This window comes from Anabrus simplex, chromosome 10 (genome assembly GCF_040414725.1).
Source record: "Anabrus simplex isolate iqAnaSimp1 chromosome 10, ASM4041472v1, whole genome shotgun sequence".
Taxonomy (NCBI): domain Eukaryota; kingdom Metazoa; phylum Arthropoda; class Insecta; order Orthoptera; family Tettigoniidae; genus Anabrus; species Anabrus simplex.
Window position 1 is genome coordinate 2523629 of NC_090274.1, and position 27079 is coordinate 2550707.

The 27079-nt window shown below is 40.6% G+C and overlaps 1 protein-coding gene across 2 annotated transcripts in view; it reads left to right on the plus strand.

Moving 5' to 3' along the window:
* The window catches only part of fliI (FLII actin remodeling protein), a 91587-nt gene that overhangs the window by 12198 nt on the left and 52310 nt on the right, over positions 1-27079 (plus strand). For both annotated transcript variants that reach the window (XM_067154905.2, XM_067154906.2), the window contains 10 exons: positions 1114-1275; positions 3489-3709; positions 6021-6237; positions 8703-8950; positions 9675-9772; positions 9854-9927; positions 11657-11903; positions 19416-19601; positions 22707-22885; positions 26923-27061. In XM_067154905.2, the coding sequence (XP_067011006.2) occupies positions 1114-1275; positions 3489-3709; positions 6021-6237; positions 8703-8950; positions 9675-9772; positions 9854-9927; positions 11657-11903; positions 19416-19601; positions 22707-22885; positions 26923-27061 (1771 nt within the window). The remainder of the gene's footprint in view (positions 1-1113; positions 1276-3488; positions 3710-6020; positions 6238-8702; positions 8951-9674; positions 9773-9853; positions 9928-11656; positions 11904-19415; positions 19602-22706; positions 22886-26922; positions 27062-27079) is intronic.

Sequence of the window (27079 nt, forward strand, 5' to 3'; positions counted from 1 at the left end):
CCGCATTTTACAAATTTGTTACTGTTAGTGTCACTATACTGATACTGGCTTGAAGATATTCAGAGACCAGTTCATAAAGTTATAAGGTTTTTTTGGCCTTCAGTTCGGAGGGCCCTGGGTTCAGTTCCTGGTTGGCTCAGGGATTGGGCATTTCTGCTTCTCTTAACACTTACCTCTCCATTTACACACAACACAACATCATTATACCAACCACTACAAAATTAAGGTTAGAAAACGGATGTAGAATTTAGCCATAATTGACATTACATGTCATAAAAGTTCACCTCATCTCATCCCCAACGCCATATCAGAAAACTGGAGTAAGGAGTAGACATTACAAGATATTGTGGCAGAACGTTGATTGCATCTAGCTGGCCATATTCTTTGTTTACCATACATCTGATACTCCAATGCTATGCGATGGAACCTACCAGGGGGTAGTAAGAAATATGTTGATAAGAGGGTCCACCTTTTCGGTACAATGTATTCGAAATGTTAATAACATGGTTAAACCTGGAAAAAGAACTAAATAATGTTTCTCTTCTGTGATCAGTTATATGAAGCTGTTTTAGTTATGTGACTGAAATAAGCTGCTTTCCTTTACACACTTTCTCAGCACGACTGAGTACATCCTGCAATCAGTCTCCCAGGCAGCAATAACAGTCGCCTTGACAAAAAATACTGTCAGCAAACTGTATGTTATGTACAGAAAACACCACCATTCAACCCAGAAAAACAACTATATAATTCTACACACCGTGGAAGCTTCACTTCTAAGAGGAGAAACATGGAGATGAGTGTGGAAGTTTGTCCTCTGCATCATCTTCTGAGTGACTTTGTATCCATGATATGGCAACACTGATACAGATGTAACTGCTCCATGATGGTCATTAACATGCTATGAGAAGGCACCAAGAGGGGAAGAGGAATTAAATAATTCATTCATTCATCAAAGTTTACATTTGTTTTTCACATCCTCGCATAAGTAATTAGTTTGCTTGTTGTCTTATCCCGCTTCATTTATTATTTATTACTATTTATTTGTTTTACAGTCATGTGTATGCTTGTTTCATATTCTTGTAGGTTTAATATTATATTCTGTTGTGTCCACAGCATCGATTCAATACCAACCGCCTTATTCATGCATCTGACAGACCTCCTCTTCTTGGACCTGAGCTCGAACCAGCTGGAAACGTTGCCACCACAGACCCGCAGGCTTGCCAACCTCCAGACCCTCGTATTAAACCACAATCCTCTAGGACATTTCCAGCTGCGGTGAGTATTTTCACTCTTTATTGGTACTATTTTAATGTGCGTTATATGTTCAGAATTCGAAGTCATTCCTACCACAGCCATTGATTTTGTTCTGCTTGTTTGCTTGCTCAGTAGAGCATTGTAATGAGTGGATGCGAGCTCATTCCATTCTGATTACATCAGATTAGGTTCGAACACCACTGTCGACAGTCCTGAAGATGGTATTCATCAGATTATACCTGTCCACATCTCCTTCTCTCCTTAATTTTTTTTTTTTTAATACAGTGAAACCTCGGAATGCGAGTAACTTGGTCTAAGAGTGTTTTGCAAGACGAGCAAACATTTTAAATAAATTGTAACTTGATAAGCGAGTGATGTTCCGCAATACGAGCGTCATGAGTGCCTACGTTTTCGCCTTCCCTGTTCGTTTGTTGAATGGGTGAACGAGATCTTTGGTCTTGTAGTGAAGAAATATCTTTCAGGAAATAATCTGCCGCTCAAAGTCTTGCTGGTTATGGACAATGCTCCCGCTCATCCTCCAGGCCTTGAGCCCTTGAGGACAACTTACTGGAGGAATTCAAGTTCGTTAAGATGAAGTTCCTTCCCCCCAACACTACTCCACTTCTCCAGCCTATGGATCAGCAAGTCATTTCGAACTTCAAGAAGCTATACACCAAAGTACTATTTCAGCGATGCTTAGAAGTGACCGAAGGAACAAACCTTACCCGCAGAACTTTGGGAGAAATCATTTCCCCATCGTGAACTGCCTGAAGATCATCGATAACGCCTGGGATGGAGTCACCAACAGAACTCTCACTTCCGCTTGGGGAAAGCTGTGGCCTGCCTGTGTTCTTGGACGTGACTGAGGGGTTTGTTGGTGACAATGAGCCGCCGATTGTCGATGAAATTGTGTCCTTAGGGAAGGCTATGGGTTGGAGGTGAATGACGTGGACATTCGAGAGCTGGTGGAAGAACATTGCCAGGAACTGACCACCAACGAACAGATGGACCCGCATCGCAAACAACAGGAGGAGGTCATGGAGATCTTGTCCGGGAAAGAGGAGGAAAAGTCAATGGAATCTCTCACTTCAACTGAGATTCGGGAGAAGTGGAAAATGTAGGAGATGGTGCAAAATTTTGTAGAAAAGCACCACCCAAATGAGGCTGTAGCAGTGCAAGCGATGAATCAGTTGAATGACAATGCTATGTCACATTTTCGTGAAATCCTCAAAAATAGGCAAAAGCAACAGTCATTGGACAGGTTCCTCATTAAAGTTGCACAAAAAGAAAACAATTCCAGTAAGCAAACAGACAGCAGTGATCCCGTTAGTGAAATTCGTGCTACACAGTAACTCTTCACATGTCATCTCTCGTCTCCCTCACACCAACAATGATTCTATTGTAAGGAAAAGGGCACTTTAATTTGTTTTACTTTATATTTTGTTTTAGAAATGGTATGCGAATAAATATTTTTGTGTTGTGGACAAATCATCCGCGTTTCAATTGTTTCTTATGGGAAAACTTGCTTTGATATAAGAGCGCTATGGATTACAAGCTTGTAGCCGGAACGAATTATGCTCGTAATCCAAGGTTCCACTGTAGTTGTTTAATGCCACACTAATACATTCAAAGTTTTTGGTATGCAAGGATGGGGAAGGACTATGATAGAAAGGTAGCGGCCATGGTCTTAATTAAGGTACAGCCCCAGCATTTGCCTGGTGTGAAAATGGGAAACCATTGAAAACACTCTTAAGGGTTGTCAATCGTGGGATTCAAACCCACTATGTCCCAAATGCAAGCTCACAGCTACATGATGTTAACGGCTTGGCCAGCTTCTAATACTCGGCTACCCGCTCAGAGAATGAACCTGGTTCTAGAACAAATGCAGAGAGACTCCAAAACGTACGAGTTTGGCAGACTCCTTTCTGCTCAAAGTGGTTGATATTTAAAGAGTGCGCTGTATGTGTCGACTTAAAAAAAGTGTAAACTCGGTAACAGGCTCGGCATGTCGGTCCACTCCTGACATGTTGGGACTTTGATGTGAGTATTTGTTTGCTTTTGAACAATAGATATGACTTGCATGATAGTGATAGAGCTATGCATAACAGGTGCTTGTGCAATCCATTGGAAAGGGATATCTATCATGGGGATAGATGTGATGTAGAGTAGTGTGAGAGTTAAGTTGTACCAAACTTGTGTATACCATGCATATGTAGAGCTGTTCTGTCTTACAGTCAGCTGCCATCTCTGATGAATCTAGAGACGCTCCACATGCGAGACACTCAACGAACCCTCAACAATATTCCAGCCAACATGGACTCTCTGACGAACCTCACGGACCTGGACTTGGCTCAGAACGCTTTACCTAAGGTTCCAGATGCCCTGTACGCTCTGCCCAACCTACGCAGGCTGAACCTCAGCGAAAATGAGATCACAGAACTTGCACAGGCTATTGGTAAGTGACTTAAGTTCATTAATTTTAGTACAGGACTATTGTGTTAATATTTTGAGTGTTGAAATTTACAGTAAAACCTGTCATTGTAGACTGAGTGAAGTCGGCACTCATTTCCAGCTGTTGCCATTTCTTGATGGATAAAGTATTTTTATATTCTCTCTCTTGGCACAGACCAGAACAAAATGTAGCTGCAACTCGCTTATGGCTGTGACCAGGGCTCGAAAAATCCTAGGCGCCAGATAGGCTTGGTGCAAGATGGTGGAGACAGTGAACACAGAATTTAGACATAAATGTTTTACCACTGGTTCAAAATATTCATCCATTCCTAACCTTTTAAGTATTATAAATGTTCAGGTCAGAAAGCTAGCAGGAGCAAAATAAACAAATTACTTTCTTTCTTTCTTTCAAACCACATTTGATGAACGTTTGACAATTTACCCCTACTCCCCCCCTCTCACCCTTAGAGATTCCAAAGCGGGACATCAGTTGGTGGTCAGGTCCAGGGAAGCACCCTGGCTTAATGCTAGATAACCGCTTTTTTTTTTTTTTTTTCATTCTGTCGACTGTTTGTTCCCCCACTCCCCTCACATCACACAGTGGCTACTTGCCAGCAGTTCTATCCTCCACTGACGAAGGCTGCAGCTACGTTTTTCTCTCTATCCACACGGTTTTATGTGCTGCTTTCCACCTGTTTCCTACATTCTTTCAAGTACTATGTTAAGCAGCCATGATGCGCTCCATGTAGACTGTAGACTTGGGAGCTGCTCTGTTTATATCACTTCTTCTCAATCCTAAGATTGGTTGGCAGCAATTTGTCTTCTCCACTCTTCTCTGTAATCCGCTAATCTCTTCATTACAACATAATGAGCCTGTTCCTACGTCATCTCTGATCTGCACTTGAATCTCCCATACTTCACTGTTGAACTTGTACTCTTACATTCTTTATACTAGCCAACACTTTGTTTATGAAATCTCTATTTTGCTTTGCGTCGCACCGACACAGATGGGTCTTATGACGGTGATGGGAGAAGAAAGCGCTAGAAGTGGAAAGGAAGTGACATGGTATAGCCCCAGCACTTGCCTGGTGTGAAAATAGGAAAAACGACAGAAAAGTATCTTCAGTGCTGCTGACAGCAGGGTTTGAACTCGCTATCTCCTGGACGCAAGCTGCACAGGCACTTGTTCGGTATTATGTCGTCTACGGTGACAAAACGTGAACTGCTACTACTACATGATCACCCATTATGACAGTGAAGTGACCAGTGTCCCTTTAGTTTCTTATTCGCATTCGCATACAAAAGAAATTCTAATTATTTCCAAAGCTTCACAAGATCGAAGACCATTACATTGCATGTTTACATGATAGCAGTACCACCAATACGATTCTGAAAACGCGTGATGGTGCATAGTGGCATATGGATGTGGATTGCATACATGCGAGCATAGTGTTTAAAAGGTCAAAATTCTTTGTGATTAATAGAATCTGGTGATTTTCTGTCCGAAACAAAACACATCATTCTGTTATTAATTAAATGTTTTTTCTTTCTGAGGTATTTTCTAGTATTTCTTACTCTTGTATTAGTTTTGACAAGCAGAAAATCTTCCATGATTATATAAATATAAAATTTAAAATATTCACTTAAATTAGTCCAGTGTGGTGACAAGAATGCATCGACAGTTGTGCCAGACCTGCAGTTCAGATCCTTTCCAACATAACAAAACTATATGACCTAGGCCACCATAGAAAAGGGTGTCCAATGCAATATTGGAAGTTTCTGTGTGGTTGGACATATTTATTCCGTATTTAACATCACCTAATGAACCGAAATGTCTTTGCTGGCAGGACCTAGTGTTTACAGTGCACCATGTCTTCTGGTATAGGCTACTTTCATAAATCTGTCTCTGTCTTACCCTTGGCTTTGACAATATGAAAGTGACTGAGGTATGAGTGATGCTAGTAATGCCAATCCTTATGCAGCCAGTCCCTGCTATGAATGGTGTGAAAATGTTGCTCATAGGGTCGGTTGGTGCGTGCATTTCAGTGGGCTTGGCAGACTGATATGTAATAGCAACTCTGGCTCAGTGAGGAAAGCAACGGGAAACTACTTCATTCCTCATTTCCCTAGTACGCCTCTTCAGTGATGCCTGGGCCATCTGTGACAGCTGATGGCAGAGATGTTGAGGATCCCACCAGCGGAATCGCTGACGGATTGAACATACAACATACAATGAACCAAAAATTTATTTCAATAGATAAGTCATGGAAGTAGCTACTTTAAGCTTAAAAGTAAGTACTGTGTTGGTATTTCAGATATGTGGCAACAGCTGGAAACACTCAACCTATGCAGAAACAAGCTGACAGCACTGCCCTCGTCACTGTGTAAGATTTCAACTCTGAGGCGACTCTACGTCAACGATAATCAGCTGGACTTCGAAGGGATTCCTTCCGGCATCGGCAAGATGTCCAGTCTAGAAGTGTTCTCTGCAGCCAACAATCAACTGGAAATGATTCCAGAAGGACTCTGCAGGTAATGCTGTCAATTTTTCTTTGGTTGCTAGCAATTTTCTTCTGATACATTTCAGTTGAAATGTGAGTGTACAAGGATTTTCTGCCTGTAAATTTATGGTCACGTTAAGGATAGCTTTCTGTGACACTCTAAGCCTCTTAAAGGATCTGCAAAAATATTGTTTTGAACCAGAGATGAAAGAACAGGAGTATACACAAGGGACTTTGCTTGTTCTATGCCATCTGTAATCATCTTTAAGTCATGCCCCTTTCCTTTCTCCATATCTTGCACTTTCCACATCAAGACTGAAAATCTTCAGTGACTGTTGACGCCTGCCGTCGTGGTGAAACTGGAAAGCAGAAACAAGCATGGAGAGGAACTGAGAATACCGTATTTACTCACGTAAATATTCCTTCTTTAAGACATTTTTTTTACCTAATAATTGTGAGAGGAGAAAGAAATTGTGCAAATTTTATTTTGAATCTAAAATACCAATGGAATTCCATCGCATTATCGGTATGGGCCTTTGGCATTTTCTGGCACAGAGGTATCCTTCCAAGAGAAAGCTTGTTCCTCTGCCTGGCTCTCCTTTGCCATCTCCCATCGCTTTAAATGTAGCATTTCGTACAAAACTGAATAGGCGTCATTTCTTTATCCAGTTACATACGAGGACGGTTTGAAAAGTTCTCAGAATCACCGCTAGAAGTCAGTGCTAGAGCAACAAGGTTCCCACGCAATAATCACACATCCTTTGTGAGTGAACACGTGGCGCGTCAGTGCTCTAGCTGCAGGAGTGTGGTAGTGACAACTCTTTGTTGTTGTTCTCGCATAGTGATTTGTGACAATGGAAAAAACTGAGATTCGTGAAGTGATTAAATACTTTGTAAAGAAAGGTATGCAAGCAAAGGAAATTCGTGCAGACTTTTAGAACACACTGGGGGACTCTGCTCCTTCATTTTTAACTGTTGCCAAGTGGACCAGCGAGTTTAAATTTGGTCGGGAGAGTTTGGATGATGATGCGCGTAGTGGACGGCCAAAAAGTGTTACGACCCCAGAATTTATCGCAGAAGTGCATAAAATGGTCACGGAGGATCATCGACTGAAAGTGCGGGAGATTGCTGAAGCTGTAGGGGTGTCTTCTGAACGGGTATATTATATTTTAACCGAAGAATTGTGTATGAAAAAATTATCCGCAAGTTGGGTGCCACGGCTCTTGACATTGGACAATAAACGCACCAGATTGGAAATGACCGAACAAAGTCTGGCCCGTTTTCAGTGCAACCAACAAGATTTTTTGCGCCTGTTTGTGACTAGAGATGAAACTTGGGTCCACTACTATACTCCAGAGACATAGAAGTGGAAACATGCTGATTCACCACCACCACCAAAGAAAGCAAAGGCAGTGCGTTCGGGCGGAAAGGTCATAGCCTCTGTTTTCTGGGATGCAAAAGGCATTCTGCTGATAGATTATCTTCCTACTGGCCAAACAATTACGGGGCAATACTATGCAAACTTCCTAGACCAACTACAGGAAAAGATACGTGAAACAAGGCCTGGTTTGGCAAGGAGAAAGGTCATCTTTCATCAGGACAACGCTCTGCCGCACACAAGTGTTATTGCCATGACAGAACTTCATGAACTGGAGTACGAGTTGTTGCCACATCCACCTTATTCACCTGATTTGGCACCATCAGACTTTCATCTATTCCCCAAGCTGAAAATTTTCCTCGGTGGACGGAGATTTTCTACAAGGGAAGAACTGACAGCCGAATTGGAGAGGTATTTTGCAGGCCTGGAGGAATCTCATTTTCGAGGTGGGATCAAGGCATTGGAACATTGCTGGACCATATGCATTAGTCTACAGGGAGACTATGTTGAAAAATAAAAGCAGCTCCACCGAGGTAAGATACTTAGTACATTCTGAGAACTTTTCAAAGCACCTACGTATTTTAAGAGTTCATTTACAATTTCTGGAAACTGGTCTGATTATGGTTCATGAAATAATTACACTAGTAGTGTTCACGTGACGGTTCTACACAAAAGTCTCATCCTGCAGCATGATTGCTGTTATTTTCTGCAAATGCAATCACTCTTAACTTAAAACTCTACATTGTAACTCCTGTTATTCTTCCCGATCATAAACCACTGTTCACTTACATATTTAAAAATAGTTTGCACAGGTACCGGTATGTGTTACGGACCAAGTGTGTCTCCCATGTGGTTACAGCAAGTGTACGCAGCCCTCTTACTGCAGTAGTGCCTCTTGTGCTTATTCCCCACCCACGACTGTGCATTTCATTAAAAAAGAAAATAGCGAACTGATGACAATACTTTTACAAAATCATTACAAGAAAATATTGCCAATTCCTATTTCCCTTCAAATTTCCTTTCCATTTCAAATTTAACAGAGAAAATTATGCTAGTAAATATGGTGATGAATCACATAATTGTCTGGAAAGACAAATGTTGTTTTATTCTGTTCTTAGATGTGGTTCTCTGAAGAAACTAATTCTCACCTCGAATCGGCTGATCACTCTGCCAGACGCCATCCACTTACTGACGGACCTGGACGCATTGGACCTACGAAACAATCCGGAGCTGGTGATGCCTCCCAAACCTTGTGAAGTGCAGCGTGGAGCAGGGGTAGAGTTCTACAACATAGACTTCTCCCTGCAACACCAACTACGACTTGCTGGGGCCAACGTCCCTGCTCCTCTTAGTTCTGCTGGTGAATGTAAGTTGTTACAGGCTGAGAGCCCTAGTTGGCAGATCAGCATATGAAAAGAACTCTATCAGGACAAAATTCCAGCACCTTGGTGTCTTTGAAAACTGTAAAAGTAGATGATATAGATGTTGATTCCCATAGGGAATGTGAAATATTTGTTCTGAATGAGTAAATTTATATTACAAATGGTTTGTTATTGGAAATGATACATTTTCCAGCTAACTCATTCCTGGTTGCCAGCATTTTGCCGCAGTGTTCTAAGTTGGTAACTAACACATGGTTAGTGTATATTGCAGCCACAGGCAGTGGGAATCAATTTGTATCTTCTGATGGCATAACAGGGATCAGTTAAAGAAACACTCCCTCATACTGCGATGGCACTTGGCAATTAAGAGCACGGTCGCTTCCTTCCCACTCCTAGGCCTTTCAGTGAATGTAAAGCAAATTCTAAAAGAAATCTTTCTGAATCTTAGATGTTTTCTGCCTCATACCAATCTAGACTGAGGCCTGTTTTGAATTCCTGAATTCACTTATCTGAAACTCTTTGGCGAATTGCTCAGTATTTTGAAGATCTGTTTTCTCAGCTGCTTGTCATCCGTTTTGAATTGTCCTGTTTTCTTTATTGACTTCATCAGTCACTCATTTTCCTGATACAAATTATCATCTTAGTTATTATTTAGACTACATGACAAAGGGGGAAAGCTCTGACTAAACTGTTTTCCTTGATGTTTAGATCAGAGTAAGGACCCCATTGCACGGAAGATGAGGCTAAGGAGAGGGCGACGTGACCAGCAGGAAGAGGCTGACCAAGACCAGGCCAAGATCCTCAAGGTAATCTCTCGATCAGTTGAGGACTTTCACCATTTGATAGTGCTACAAATATTTTAACACTGTGTGTTGTTTCTCTTCCAGGGTATGAAGGATATCGCAAAAGACAAGCAGAATAAACAGAAGAATGCAGAAGAAATTAAAACAGAATCACTGAAGTAAGCTAGCACATTCCAGTACTTTGAAATCTGTACCAATCGCCAGGGGCTCGATTTTCGGAAAATGCTTATGTTAATGGATATTTCAATGGTTTTTGACATATTTGCATATTCTAAGCATAGCAGCATATTTCAGCATAAACATTTGAAACCAAGCATAACAATCTTTACCTGTGTTTTGGGCATCCCTTTCTATCAGAGGATACACACTATTTTCAACTCTGAATTGCAGCACTTTCGTTAATTAAGGCGTGGTCACGTCCTTCCAACCCTAGCCTTGTCCTCTGTGTCAGTGTGACATAAAGTAGTAAAAGTGAACATGTACTGTCTAGTTTGTTAGCTCCTTCCAGGGAAGTGGAGGGAGAGAGAGAAACATTCAAGAATGATTGCACTTATTATGCCAAAGGAGGATAGCACACAACAAATTCTTATGCGGAAGAAACCAAAGCCCTCAGTTAATACATTTTCAGCTGACCTCTGTAAGACCTTAGTATGCCACAACATTCCAAGGAATAAATTAAAGAATCCAGTCTGCAATCCTTTGTGGAGAAATATTGCTTAAATCAAAATAACACAAATGAATTACTCTTAGAATAAAATTACCTGATTTTAAATGCATATTTCTATAATTATTTGAACATATTGTTCACATTTTAGTGCATCTTAACATCCATATATGAAGTCTGGGTTCCATCAGTCACTGTGGTCTGGGTTCCATCAGTCACTATGGTCTCGGTTTTTCAAACATTTTTTTCTCCACAACCATTACAGTTAACTTTGTTTTACGTCACTCCGACACAGATAGCTTTATGGTGACGATGGGATGGGAAAGAAGCAGCTGTGGCCTTAAGATGTGAAAATGGGAAACCACGGAAAACCATGTTCAGGGCTGCTGACAGTGGGGTTCACACCCACTATCTCCTGGATGCAACCTCACAGCTGCGCGTCCCTAACCGCATGGCCAACTTGCCCGGTTGGTACTTTTTTTTTTGCATTAGCTTGGGATGACTTACGGAAAATGTCGGACAAAGCTTGCATAGGTTATTTTCTTATTTAAAAAAATAATGATCCTATTTTCATTTTTAAAAAGTGTCAGTAAATGCACATTTTTGTTTCCAAAGTAGAATAATACAGGTTAAATGGGGCTCAATACATTAATGAATAAAGAGCACAGTAAATATTTCCTGGGCTATAAAGAATTTTATTCATCATGAATGCTTTCCAGTGAGCAACCTGGATGTTTTAGAACTATGTGCCTCCTAGTGTGCTGCTTCTCTCCCTAGGGCATCCCCTGTTTCTCCTTTCTCTTACCTGGTGTAACCACCTTTCCCTAGGGCGTCCAGTTGGAATGAGACCTGCAGGTCTGAGTGCTGCTAGGACATGTTAAGCAGATGCAGGCAACTCAAACACCAAGGAAGTATTTTAAGAGGATTGTTCTAGGACAAAGGATTTTTATTTTGAGTACGCTTACATCGTGTGCAGCCATGTTTAGAGAGCAATGGGGGAAAAAGCTTGGTAAACATCGGGCATCATTGATTTTGGTGGTACTGCCATCTAGCGGCATATAACCCTAATTAAAGCTTCCTGGAATCTTATAGAACACTTTAATTGCATGCGTAGGCCGTTCCAGATTTTTAACATCTTGTCAAAGCCTATTGTGGGCTATGCTTGCACCTTATATTTAACTGTATCCATCATGTAGCAAATCTGAGCGTTCATTCTTTTACAGACCCAAGCGTTGGGACGAGACTCTGGAGAAACCTCCCCTGGATTACTCAGAGTTCTTTGACGAGGACGCTGGTCAGTTTCCTGGCATCACTATCTGGGAGATAGAGAACTTTCTGCCCAACCAGATAGAAGAGGCTGCTCACGGCAAGTTCTACGAGGGGGACTGTTACATTGTGTTGAAGACCGCTGTCGACGACAGTGGCTCTCTTACCTGGGAGATCTACTTCTGGATTGGGGAGAAGGCTACGGTGAGATTCACAGTGATAAACTTGTTTGGAGTGTCCAGTGTATTTCTCATGATTTGGAAACAAGGACATAGAGGGATAGAAGCTTAGGTAAGAACCCATATCAGGATAAAAACTTGACAAGTCAGGGTGAGAAGAGGAGCCAAGGGCAGATACGAAAATGCATAGCAACACCTAAGAATGAAAATCCTGTATGTCTGATTAAACTAACTTTACAGGAGAAGCAAACCCCTGTTTTTCTTTAGATTTCAAAGTCCCTCACTATTGATTGACAGCAACAGGTAATTTGGCAACTTCATCATTGTCTTATTAATTACCGTATTTACTCGCATATTAGACCCCTTTTTTCCCACTTTTACAGCCCAAAGAAGTAAATTGGGTCCAATATGCAGTGTACACGTGACTTCTACATGTAAACATTCTACACTATTCTTTAACAAACTTATGAATGCATTTGAGTTATACTGGTTATTTTCGATGGAAGGCAGTATTTCTAAATGTAAAAAGACAATAAATGTTGAACACGACTTTTAGGCGTACATATAAAGTATTTATACTCGGTTTTAATTACTCGTATCGCGTCATTAATTCCTCTGATGAGGTTGACGTCATGAAGGGCATACGGTTGTAAAAAACTCGCTATGAAGATTTGTCTCACTTTATACTAGACCATGTAGATAAGAGATAATGGTATTTATTATCATATTATGCAGTATGGATACAAAAGAACTTAATGGCTAGGCATATGTCTGTCAGTTGAGCAGTAGGCCTACCACACAGTAAACCTGATAACTGCTTTCATTTGAATTATCGTCTTGTGCCGCCTACTTCCTTGCTACCGGCGTCTCGTCATTCCAAGTGAAGTAATCTTCACTGCTATCTCGTCAGCCATGTACTGCAATCGAGGTCCCATCTTTTTAAACCGTTTAAAAATAGTTTTGTTCCTGACTATAGAGTCCAAACAGTGAGAATCTATTCCCAAATGGTTTCTAAAGACGGTCTCTGTGATATTCCCAGTTTGTGTATGTGTAGCAGAAGCCACTCCTTCCAAATCAAGCCGTGCTGTAAAAAGCGTACCAAACCACCAGCTCATAACTAGCCTATGTTACGAGTTGTACTTCCGAATGTAACTGGAAGCATTCTTTAGATAACTGTGGCTGTTGAAAGCCAGACCCTTATTTTTAAGTATATTTTATGCTTGTTCCCTACATTTATCACATCAGGATTTACCTAAACAGCTATAAATTATATAAGAGAGACTGCATTGTTTAGGTTAGGTATGCTATTGTCCGGATAGTGCCAAAAGTTCCACGACGGAAAGAATAAAAATAAATTACAGGAAAGTTTGCTGCATTTATGGGTATCTACCGGTGTGGCAGTCATCATCATCAATGTCCCACTCCAGTCGCCCGGGTGTGGTTAGCATGCCTCCTCCACTCTTTTCTGTCTTTCCGCTTTTCTTGCTCCATTACTTCCGCCACATCCAATCCAGCTTCTCTAATGTCCTTCCAAATCTGATCCATTCACCTTCTTCTCGGTCTTCCAACTGGTCTCTTTCCCTTAACTTCTCTTTCCAATTCCCTTCTTGCTACCCGTTCCTTTCCCATTCTTTTTACATATCCGAACCATTTCAGTCTTGCTTTCTGTATCTTCTGTACTAACAGTTCTGTTATTTAGCTCTTCCCTGATTTTAATATTTTGAATTTTATCTCTTCTTGTCGTTTTAACCGATGTTCTTAAAAATTTCATTGCTACTGTTCGGATCTTACTATCTTGTCTATTATTAGTTACCTGTGTTTCTAGTCCGTATGTTACAATTGGTATGAAATACTGTTTAAATAATGTTAATTTTGTTCTCTTGGGTACTTTGTTATCCCATAAAAGATCTCTGACTTGATAAAATGTTGTACCTTTGTTTAGTTGATTTCATTTCTTCCATTAATAATGCTACCCAGATATGTAAACTGTTCTACATTCTCTAACCGTTCTCCGTCTATGTTCACTTGGCTTCTCATTTTCTCTTTTCCGCAGTGCATGACAACAGTTTTCTTTTTAGTAATTACCATTGTAAACTCCTTCAGATTTTCATTCCAAATGTCCAGTCTCCTTTGTGCTTCCTTTTCTCCCTTTCCCCAAATCACCACATCATCTGCTAATACCAAAGTATTCACTTAATCACTACTGATACTCAGTTTTACAAGTTCCATGATTTCATCCATCAATATAACAAACAATAATGGCGACAGTGCACTTCCTTGCTTGAGACCTTTTTTTATATAAAATGTTTCAGGGTCACCACTCCCCACTTGTACACTGCTTTTACTCTCATGATACAACATTTTTATCTCGTTAATTAATGATTTTGGTACATTCCTTTTCAGCAGGCATTCCCATACATGTTTCCTCTTAACTGTAAATAATATATAAATTCTTTCAAGGTCCACCTATTCAATACAATGACGTTTTATTGTGATTTAATCACATGTCAAATAGTCAAATGGTACTAGTTTCGGCATCTATGTGCCATCATCAGCCTTGAGTACAAATTAAAACAAAATATATATTCCTAAAACACATTTTAACTCATTATAAAATAACATACAGTTAATGTGGTGATACATGAAATACGATAAAATTATGATACAATTGGTGTGATATAAAATTCTTAAAATTCCGGCTGTTCGTTACATAATTCAGTCTGTGTGCATCCGGGATAAGTGAATTTGCAGTTGTATGCTGTCTATGTGAATGACATTTGTTCCTTTAGATATTAGGTGGTTCCAGGGAAGTTTACTTTCATCATATAAGATCGTGATGTAATTAGAGATGAATTCCCACCTCTTAACTGTATCATAAGCTTTTTCCAGGTCCAAAAATACGAATATGATTTTCTTGTTCCTTTCCAGATGTTTTCCCATTATCATTCCCACTGTAAATATCAAGTCTATTGTTGATCTATTCGGTCTAAAGTCATGTTGTTCTTCCTCTATGTTTCTGTTATATCCCTGTCTTTTGCTATGACTTTCTCCACTATTTTTAGCCCATGTGATAATAGGGTTATACCTGTTCTTATTCTCTGCTTCTTATTCTCTCATCCCTCTGGTACCTTTTTTGCTTTTCTTATCCATTTCTTTCTTCACCTTGTTCCTTTCTTTTGTTTCTTTTTTAAAATTTTATATGTCCACCGCCGTGTCTCCTTTGCTTTTGTTTTCCCGCATACCTCAATTGCTACTTCCACAAATGTCTGTCATAAATTGTCCCACTCTTCTTCTCCACTTCATATTTCCATGTTGGAATGCCATTCTTTTATCCTCCTCCAATTTCCAAATTCTGATCTTTGGTTTTTTCTTCAGTACAATTTTAGGGATTTTTACTTGTTTTAATTCCACAATTAATAATCTATGATCACCTTCCATACTTTCACTGGGGATTATCATCATGACGTATCTTCCCCATTCCCGGTCTGTTGTTATAAAATCTGTGAGGCTTTCATACTGTCCATCCCAACTATATTGGCTGATCTTATGGCTATTCCTAAACCATGTGTTCTTTATTATTAGGTTATTTCTGATACAAAAGTCCAACAGTTTCTCTCCATCTTCATTTCTATCGCCATACCCATGTGGGCCCAGAACATTCTCATATCCCATTCTATCAGTTCCCATATGAGCATTGAGATCTCCCATTTCATGATCCCATCTCCAACAATACAGTATATGTTTCCAGTTCATTGAGGAAATCATCTTTTTCTGTCTGTGGAGCATACACCTGTACTATCTTCAGTAGTTTCTTGTTTACATCTTTGTGCATTATTATAATTCTTTCATTTACATACTCAACTTCAGCTATTAGTTCAACATTCTTATTCACTACAAATCCCACTCCATTTCTTTTTTCTTTACTGTTACCCATCCAGTAGATGGTACATCCCTTTCTTAGTTTCTTCATTCCTTTCCCTTTCCATTTTACTTCACTTAATCTCAGGATGTTGAGTTTTCATCTCTCCATTAGGTTAATCATTTCATTTTCCTTCCCATTCAATGTTAAAATATTTTTTGTTCCAAATCTGGTTTTCTTCTCTGATCTAACACTTGCACGAACATCAGCATTACCATCATACTGTGCAACTGTAGCCAGAGACTTGTCAGTTCCATTCCTATTTTTCAACTTCCATCCGAGGCTTGTATTATAGTTGAAAGCAAGTACAAATTTACTAATCTGCTGACCTAGGCGTAACGCATCTGAGGATTTTCTTTCGGGGGTTTACTCCCTTAGCCTTCGAAAATCCCGCTTCTCCACAAGGCAGTGGTTTCTTCTTCTAATTTTCCCCAGAGATGATGGGTTGCCTCATCCACCATCTTCGCCATTCTGAAGGTCTCCTTCTCTGCCTAAGATGCTGTTAAGGTCTTAACCCGTAACCTTGGGCATGGGTTCCACGTTATACCCCGTGAGACTGGGTCCGTGCCTGAACTTAGCTCCCCTTCACACCGACCTACTGATGTGGAGGTTACCCATCACCGCAGTGTGGATGCGACAGACAAGAATTACTCAAGTAATGCAGTAATGCGTTTTATTATCATAATGTTTAATTTCGTACATTCGTTCTCTCCGGTTTTTTTTATTAACACATACCGTAGCATGTTTTGTTTGGCATCTCCAAAAATCATTGAAAGTGGGGATATAAAATCATTATTATTATTATTATTATTATTATTATTATTATTATTATTATTGTTACCGTGTTTTAGCGGTAGGTAGAGGTGAAAGAAGGTGCGGGTGTGAATGGATCTCAAGCTACGAAATTATAGTGCCTGTAAGGTAAATTTAAAATTTAATACGGTTATATTTTCTTTTCAAAATAAATAAGTAACAAGCATGGCAGGTACAGAATAGCAAGTCAAAATAAGGTAGTTACAATATTTACAGAATTTGGGCTTCGCGCCCCGAGTTCACAATGCTTGGGCAATCAGCTCAGTTTTACCCCAAACACAAGTTTTAACAGAGGGGCAGAAAACCCCATTCATACCTAGGAGCCCTTGCTCCAAATTACACTGAATAGCCTCCTCGAGGCATACAACATACAATTTTCAAAAGAGCCACTCGCTCTCAAATTTAAGCCTCTCCCAGGCCACACCAAACTCCACCTTCAAGCTGTCCTCAACGGACATAAACACAGGGGTAAAATACCCAATCTACTGAGGTCTATTAAACGAAAAGAATGTTAATTAAATGACCTCTAAAATAACAATTTGAGAGGAGGCGAACTTGCACTCCTAATACACTAGATTAAGACCTACTTGGCGCTAGGCCGTTAATACAAGGGCTAATCCCATACTAAAGAGGTGACTTAAGAAGAGAACAATTTGTTTTACATTAACGAAGAATAGGTTGAGAAAAATAAGTTCACCTCAAAACAATATGAGTGGGAGCTCGAGAGGGTTAGCACTCTCTATCCCAGAATGTAGCTTTCCAAGAGAATAGATGAAAAGAGTAGTTACATTTACATTTTAGGAAAAGGTTACATGGTGGAACGCTTCGCACCCGCCCCGAGAGTTAAACTGCTGAGCTAGCAAAGAAAGAATATATTAATCGGCCATTACCTTATAGTAGACCGCTGCCGGAGAAAAAGGCGCTTCCCGCCTCCTGCTATGTACTTAATACACTGAAAGATGGAACAGAAGTGGCCCGGAGACCCAAAAATCAGCAGTTTATATCCTCTCGCGGAAGGTTCTAGGTGTTAGGGGAAAGAAAACACCCTCCCACAAACTTTTTATTGGCTAGGGTATAGAAACATATTCAAGTTGGGGGAAGATACCAATGATTGGTCAGAAATTAATAACAGAAATTCGGGATTGGTCAAATACAAAACAAGGGGAAAGAGAGGGGTATACAGCCAACTTAAACAAGAAAGAAATTTAACAAAGAACAAACTTTTGAAATAAAATTTTCTCCAAAGAACAGTTATTTTTCTTCCCACTAGGGTGCACTATTGTAGTTTTTCAGTGGTGTCCTCTAGAAGAGAAAGTTCACACTTCTTACTTCAAGCAAAACAAAAGTACGTCGAAAATGACAGAGTTCACAAACTCAAAAATTTCCAGGTGGTGACATCTTCTGAGAAACTAGAAAATTAATAGGGTAAATAAAGTTCAGACTTCCTCCAGCAGAGGAGTTTCCACAGGCGCACATTTTAAATTAGCGGAGTGGAGGTGTACCGCCCGGTACAATTATTATTATTATTATTATTATTTGTTAGGTACGTTGGCGAGTAAAACAATCATTATAATTGGGTAGTTTTTATTAAGTTTTAAACTTACTTCTTTCCAAAAATTGCGAATTACGTTGGGGGCATCTTGTATGCAAGATATATTTTCTTAATTTTCTTCTTCTCGAAAAGCCGGGTGAGGGGGAGGTCTAATACACGAGTAAATACGGTAAGCATTATTGCAGACAACTAAAGCTGAAAGTTTTTAATAATTTTCAATGGCCAACGAGTATTTCACACTAAATTCTGCGTACTCAGACTTACATGGTTTACTAATTGGTTGCTGGAGCACAGTATAATTCAGATTTTCTATTTTTCATTTTTGAGCAACTGGAAATATGAGGGTATAGAACTTTGGGTCAAATATCTTGATTTAGGAAAAAATCACATTTTCGAGGTTTTTACTCTTAGGACAATCTCCACATCTTCATACACTCGTTTTTTCATATAGATTGACTCTTATCAGTCCTAGATCTTGTACATCAATTTCTTTTCAGCTGCCAACAAGTTCGAGTCTCTTTGGTCGGAAAAAAAAATCACGTTCATAATGTTGGCCGACAGGGTAGGAAAGGTGGTGTTATACACTAGATTGCATGACAAGCCTGTCCACAGTGTTCATATGGAGTGAGGGCATATGATGCTGTTGAGGGTGATTCAACTGTCAGATTGAGACTTCAAGCATTGAGTAAACCCCTTAATGGTATTCGACTGAAGTACGCTATGTGTCCACCCTGGGTTTTACCCTCTGCCTACATCATCTTCTCGCATCCAAATGTACATGTCAGCCAGGAGCGTCAGAAAGCTCTGCACTAGATCTCTCTCTCTCTCTCTCTCTCTCTCTCTCTCTCTCAGAAACCTGCAATAGTGAAGAGATATGTCCACATAGGTTAGTTATTAATTAATTTATTTGTTTGTTTGTTTGTTTGTTTATCACGTACATTAAGTGCTTCACAGACGCAGGTTGTGTCAGGAAGAACATCCGGCCATAAAACAGGGCTTAATCTCCTTTAGTGCCGATCCCAGGAGAAAAAGGCTTGGACAGAAAGAATAGGAGCGTTTTCATTTCTGTTGACTTTTACACTGAAGAAAACTTCTTCAATAACTTGCTTGCTGTATAGGAATAAGAGCTCATCTCTGTTGAAGGAAATGGATGCCAGGAAGAGAGGTTCTTCGTTTAATATTGAAGATGACATTCTCTTGTTTTGTGTTATACTGTGCTCGATTTGATTCAAGATAATGGGCTTTCTTTCTAGTTGGACAAACGAGCTTGTGCTGCCATTCATGCAGTGAACCTGCGTAACTACCTGGGCGCCCAGTGCCGTACCGTGCGCGAGGAACAGGCCGATGAGTCTGACGAGTTCCTGGCTCTGTTCGACACGGATATAGCGTACATAGAAGGAGGTAGAACTGCGAGTGGATTCTTTACCGTCGAGGACACGGTGAGTAATACTTCTCTTCATCCCACCTCTCCCCAGAGAGGTGCAGACGGTTGCCTAAACTACGAGTCAGCTGTTGCCTTTTCTTACTTTTACCAGCTTCCTGTCTTCTTTACTACTACTACTACTACTACTACTACTACTACAATAGAGACCGGGCGAGTTGGTCGTGCGGTTAGGGGCGCGCAGCTGTGAACTTCCATCCTGGAGATTGTGTGTTCGAGCCCCACTGTCGGCTGCCCTGAAGATGGTTTTCCGTGGGTCCCCATTTTCACACCACACCACCTTAAGGCCACAGCCACTTAATTTCCCACTCCTAGGCCTTTCCTATCCCATCGTTGCCATAAGACCTATCTACCTATCTGTGTCGGCGTGATGTAAAGCAAAGTCTAAAAAAAAAAAAAAAATAATAATAATAATAATTTGGAAAATGAGAATACAAAGCCTCTACATTCCAGTAGCTATTTATTAAAATGCAAACTGCTTCACTTAAAAGGGTGCTACATTGTCTTCCATCTGGTTGACTTTTATACCAGTGCTTCACAAGATCATGATGCCTGTCTCGTAGTGTGTCTGATCCTGTCCTTACGTCATGCTGCATTTCCTCATCTGAGTGAAATCTGCATCTTCCAAGAAGGTTTTTCGAACGATCAAAGAGATGTTGGATGTTCAAGGTCGACCGTGAAGTTCTGCATCACTGATCTCTTCTTTCGCCACATTGTTCCGATTCATTGCCATTTACTATAAATAGCAGGCAGTTCATGCTAGATTACTGTGGGTGACATATCATCCACAGGATTCTAATTACAGAGCGTACCTCCTCAAGTCAACTGCCATCTTTAAGATGATGTAGTAATAAACATTGCATTCTTAGTTTCCAACCCTCCCTCATTCTACTGCTACTCAGTCATCGTTGACCATCTCCAGTTGTCCGGGTGTAATGTACGAGCCCCCTCCATCTTTGTCCATCAACCACTCTTCTGTCGTAATCCTCTCCCTATCTTGTGCTCTCTCCGTGACATCTTTCTTCACCAGATTGGTCCATTTTCCTCTCATTTTCATATTCTCTTCTTGTAGTCCTGTTTGCACTCATCCTTCTTACATGACCAAATCAGGGAGTGTCCTATTCCCACCTCCTCTTGAACTTTTTTGTTCCTTATGTTGTCCTTCCTGGTCTTCTGTATCATGGTGCGTAGAAACTTCATTTCTGCACCTTGGAGTTTTCAGTTGTCTTGTCTCGTTTACGTGGTACTTTCCAGGTTATTCGTGAGGATACGTGTATAATATTACAGTAGAACTTCGATAATTCGAAATCGGTTAATTCAAAATCCCATGTAATTAGAAGAAGCTCTCGTTCCCGTAAACATGAGATACAGTTTTGCATGTTATTTAAATTGTTTAATTCAAAATACGGATAATTCATAATTCGAAGTACATTGTCTGCCCCATCACCGAAATTCAGACTTTTAATTCGAAACTGCCTTTACATTTTAAAACAATAGTATGTTATAGAGTAATTTCAACTCGAAATGTATCCGCGTCATAATAGAACGCGTGTTCCGGAACGTGGAGGGGTAGCTTTCCGCACTTACACTCGCTTTAGTGGGTCTACAGTGCGCTTCATGATTGCCAAGTTGAATGAAATCGGAATTCTTTTGTATGCACCCTTTTAAGGAACGCCGTAATATCACGCAACAGGCAGTGTGCGGGAAAACAGAATACGCGAACACTGGCGATGCCGACAGTTGACGAAAAATCGTGGCTCATATAATAAATTCGTAGGCACCGAACAATACTGTCATTGCCGATGAAACTGCATTGCTTTATTTTAATGCGAGCCCAAACGGTCTTGTGGTTTTAAAGGAGAAAGTGCCAGCCGGAGAATCGTACAAGGGTCGGGGATGGGGGTCATTGTAGTGCGATGCAATTGCAATGCACATGGAAGCGAGAAACTTTATCCCCTCGTCATAGAAAAGTTCGATAAGCTACAATGTTTTAAGGGCGTCGGGCACTTTCCATCCCAGTACAAAGCATCTAAAAATGCAAACAGTACAGATATCCAAAAAATAATGCATTTGCACAGGGGAACCAGCATAATTTATCCTCGTCTTTGAATTTTGTGATATTTTTCTTTCGTTGCGGGAGGTTATGTTTGTAAGTGTTTTACCCAAGTGCATTATTTGAACATTGTAAATGCACCTTGTTGGATACATGTTGGAAATAGTTTTTTCCCATGGCATTTGAAAGGTATAAACTGTGAATCAAGGTGATTGCATGCAGTAACGGGCCTTAGAATATTTTGTAACGCAGCAAGGGTTGGTACTTCTGAATTGCGAATTGGCGGTTAATTCGAAATCACGTAATTTGAAGTCCGATTTTTGAGTCCCAACGACTTCGAATTAACGAGGTTTTACTGTATTTATATGTCATCTTAGCTTTCAATGGTACTTGTTTATTCCACAGTAGTTGTATTTCTTAGTGGTAAAATTGAGTTGCCTTGCTAATTCGCCCATCCCCCTTGTATTGCGAGGTTGACTTTTGATACTGTACTATCAAATTACTTATACTTTGGAGCACTGTCCAGTGTAGTGTCTTTTAATCTGATGTTTGCTTTGTCATCTCCCCTCTAACTTCATCACCAGCACCATCTTACCCTTGCTGATACATTTCTGCAGCTTTTCCTGCACATCATTTTTGGTTTCACTCCAGATCACCACGTCGTCTGCAAAGATGGAAGCTTGAAAGTCCTGCTGTTCCTTCGTTTTTAGTACCATTTTTATGGCATCCATCTTCGTTTCTAAGCATTTGAACAGTCTGCAACCCACTTGCACACAACTTCCGGTTTTATCATACAGCATCTTCACTTCTGCGTTAAGACCATTGCGAACTGTCAACTCTTTCAGGTATTCCCAGATACGCTCCCTTGGTACGCTACCATAAGCCTTTTTGGTGTCTAGGAATACATTTTAAAAGTATTTTTTGAAAGAACAATGTTGCCTTGATATTCTTGTTATCTCTGTTGAATATTTTACTGGCTTTTTTTGTCAATCCATCATGAAAAAAAAAAAAAAAAGTAATGTTAAGCTTCTTAATTAATTTGTTTTACAGATCTATGTAACCCGCCTCTACAGAGTCCATGCTGCAGGAGCGTCAGGGATCCATTTAGAGCCAGTGTCTGTGTCTGCCGAGTCTCTGGACCCTCGCTACGTGTTTGTTCTGGACAAGGGACTGGTCATCTACATGTGGTACGGCAGGAAGTCGAAGAACACCTTTAAGTCAAAGGCCAGGTAATAACGGTAGTGATCTATTTTTAACTTAAACACTTGAGTACCACCAAGAGAATAGTAATAAATTTGGTTGTGTCTATTACTAATTTTATGGTTTACGGTGATGCTGAGCTGCTAGAATTTTTTGCGTGAGGAGTTCTCTTAAATACCAATATGAGGGTGGTGTATTTGTGCCCTTCGAAACATCACTGGACTGAGCCTCTTGGCGTGGCATCATATGAAGTTTCCAGCTGTTGGCCAGGTCTGCTTGGAACATAAGTTTCTCCATCACCTCTTGTCTTCTCACCACTTCTCCCTAGTCACTCTTGCTCAGTCCTCTTCTCTTCTCTGTCCTCACACTTCCATCCTTTTATCCACCTGTCTCTTGGTCGTTTTCCTGTCTCCAATTCGTGCATCCTCCTCTGTCATTCTCTTCATATGTCCATACCATCAAAGTCTAGATGCCTCTATCCTGTCCTGTAGTGGCTCTTCTTTCACTATATCTCTAACCTTCTCATTTCTCATCTTATCCATTCTTGTCACTCCTATCCTCCTCCTCAGAAATTTCATTTCATTTGCCCGTATCCTAGTCATGGCTCTGTCTCATTACCCAAGTTTCTGCTGCATAAATCACAATAGGTACACAGTACATCCTGTATAACTTCCACTTCCCTCTATGATACTTCCCAGGTACTTGAAACTCTCTACCTTCCTAAGCTGTTCTCTTCCAAGCATTATCCCTCTCATAGATCCCTTTCTGGTTGCAATCACCACCTTGCTCTTTTTGGCATTAAATTTCATTCCATATTGTTTCACCTCCTCTTCCCATGAATCTATTCCTCTTCCTTTTCTCCCCAGACTAACAAGTCATCTACAAATATTATCACTTTAATTTTCCCTTCCCCAATTTTCCTTATCACTTTTGTCATTTGCTTGTCCATTACTACAATGAAGAGCAAAGGTGACACAGTACTTCCTTGTCTTAATCCACATTATTCCTCAAACCAGTTTGTTCTCTCTCCTTCTACTTTCACACAACAGAATCTCCCATTGCTATTGTCTGCTTCTCGACACCTTTCATCTGTAAGGTTTCCCATACCTTGTTTCTGGACACATGATCATATGGTTTCTCAAAGTCCAAAAAGGCCATCGGTAGATATATACCCCATTCATAATGATGCTCTTGTAACTGTCTTACTGCGAATATAAGGTCTACTGTGGACCTTCCCGGTCTGAAGCCAAACTGCTCTTCTCTTAACTTCTCTCCCACCCTCTTCCTGGTTCTGTTCTCGAGAATGTTCTCAAACAGCTTTGCACAGTGACGTATCAATGTGACTCCCCTATAGTTGTTAAAATCTTTCCTATTCCCTTCTTGAAGATGGGTATGATTATTCCCTTCTTCCAGTCTTCAGGGGTTTTCCTCTCCTTCCATATTACTTGCAACACACGATAAGGCCACTGTTTCCCTACCTCTCCTGCTGCCTTCACCATCTCAATACTCACTTCATTTAAACCTGGGTCTTTCATCTTGTCCAGTTCTACCTCCACTTCTCTCCACCTGTTTCTTCCTTCCTTATACTTTCCTCCTCAATGCATCCTTATGGGTTTAGTAAATCTTCAAAATACTCTTTTGACATTCCTTTGAGTTTCTCATTTCCCTGCACTTCATTTCCATGGGAACAACAATGATAGCATTTTATTTATTTGTTATTAATTGTATAATTTCATGTCTAAATTACTGAAATGAACAATTAACCGTGGTGTCCCTAGGTACAGATCTTTCTATTCACCACTGTATACTTCGTAGGTTAGCTGGAACATCATGGGGTGCTGATGCCAGTACACTCAGGACTACTTTTTGGCTGTTGTATATTCCCCAGCTGAATATTATGCAGGCATTTGGTTAAATAGCTCTCACTACCAACTGGTGGATATTCAACTTCGCCAGACAGCGTGTATGCATTGTACTCCCTCCCAGTGGTTGCCTGTACTATGTAACATCGCTCCACCCCATCTTAGCAGACAGCAAGCTCTTGTTTGCTTGTGGTGTAGGATCATGGAAAATGATGTTCTTCCTTGAGCAATCAATGTTCAGCTGTGCCATCACTAGCACACACTTCCAGATGCTCTTCTAATTCAACATGATGTGAAACGTCTTTCTAAACAGAGATTGAAATCAAGAAAGTCAGCTTGCAAGACGGCTGTAGATCTTATGTCTACCAGGTCCAACCTCTGAAATGCCTGGACAGATGAAGGGTTAAACTCGACATCTCATTCAGTGAACCCACTACAAGGCTCTACCTCGGACAGTCTGGTCAAGGTGTGGTACTGGTCAAACTGGTGCAGCCCTGTATCAATTGGGGTTGGATAAATTCTCCCGAATGCGATTGCGGTTTTGAATTGCAAACCATCAAGCACATTGTGCAGGAGTGCCCTCTACGCGCACATCTCGGCTCCTTGGATGAACTCCACGCAGCATCTCCAGAAGGAATTAGATGGATTGCAGCCCTTTCTATCCATATTTGAAAAGTGGTCCTAATGCTGTAAATTGTATATATGTAACGATATCATTTAATGTAATTCTTATTGTCTTGTAAGCATCATACGCTATATAATAACCACTGTATAATTTCTGAGGGCAGTCTTGTATGATATGCTTTGCTATTTGCGTGATGGCCGTTCCAGAGATCTCTTCATACCCGGTGATGTGATGTGTCCATGTCCGATTTAATATGATCTAAATCTGTTCAGGATGACCAAGTCTTGGGTGGCATTTCACGGGCATCTCCATAGGTGTGATGGAGCTAATGGTTTGCAAGGAGACCCTCAGCTGTTTGGACTGTTTGATACCATATTTACGGTAATATCGGCCACATCCCTAATTTTTGACTGTGGCACCTATGTACATTTTTGCCCAGATTAAGAGCTACATGTCCAATTTGCTGCAAGAATGTGCATCTGCAAGGAAAAGTTAGCAGCTACACAGCTTCGTTTAAGTTAAAGGTCGTAAAATTTGCGGAAGAAAATTGTAACAGTTATTCAGGAGATAGTGGGTTCGAATCCCACTCTCAGCAGCCCTGAAGATGGTTTTCTGTGGTTTCACATTTTCACACCAGGCAAATGGTGGGGCTGTACCTTAAGGCCACAGCTGCTTCCTTCCCAGTCCTAGCTCTTTCCTGTCCCATCATCGCAATAAGACCTATCTGTGTTGGTGCGACGTAAAGCCAATAGAAAAAAAAAATTGTAACAGAGCAGCGGGCCGTGAGTTTTCTGTTCACGAAAAACAACTGAGGAATTTGAGAAAGCAGCAAGTGGAATTAGCACTAGTTCATGGCCCAAGGTCCTAGATCTGTCAAGAGCCTCGAGAAGTGTAGAAGTGCGCCCTTCTAATGATGCTGGGGAGCAGAAACAAGCTCATCGCATTGTGACGTTACATCTGTAGCTTTTGTATTAGGCAATAAGACTGCCATATCCTCACCTCTAATTGGGGGGGGAAAAAAAAAAGGGTATTAGTTCATAAGGTAAATGATGCAAACCTTACTTCAGGTTATTTTTAGAGGAGAGATGTCCAGCGACCAGTCCACCTCTAGAATGTAATATGAGGAAGCACGAGTCATTTTCCATACTATCTGTGGCTACTAACACTATTGGTTGAAATATCATTGAAATATGACATCATTCCAGAACTCAACACACGCAGATTTTTAAGTCATTTACCGCACAATAAAAAATCCTAAACAGTGTGAGCCAATGGCTGACATGAATCTCCTTTCGAAAGGGTCTTTACTAAACGCCCCCAACGTGTTATACCAATGTTTTTTTTATCACCAGCCAGGATGTGCGGAGACCAATAAAGAAGAACGACTACTGCCGCGCCCAGAACTGTGGTTACGGGATTGTACAGTTGGCAACAGTTTGTTGGAAGTAGTTATGCAGATGTGAGCGCTACAGGTGGAAGGTCCTACAGTGATCTGATGGCCAAAAAATGTCTGAGAAATGACTGAGAATGAATATAATTTTTCTTAACTTGGTAACTAATGCAAGAATTAATTTTCCAGGCTGTTGGCTGAGAAAATCAACAAGAACGAGAGGAAGAACAAGGCGGAGATCATAATGCAGGTGCCGGGCGACGAGAGCACGGACTTCTGGAGAACGTTAGGTTGCGAGGATGGGATGCCTCCTGACGAACCTATCAGGGTGAGTTGAATTGGCCGT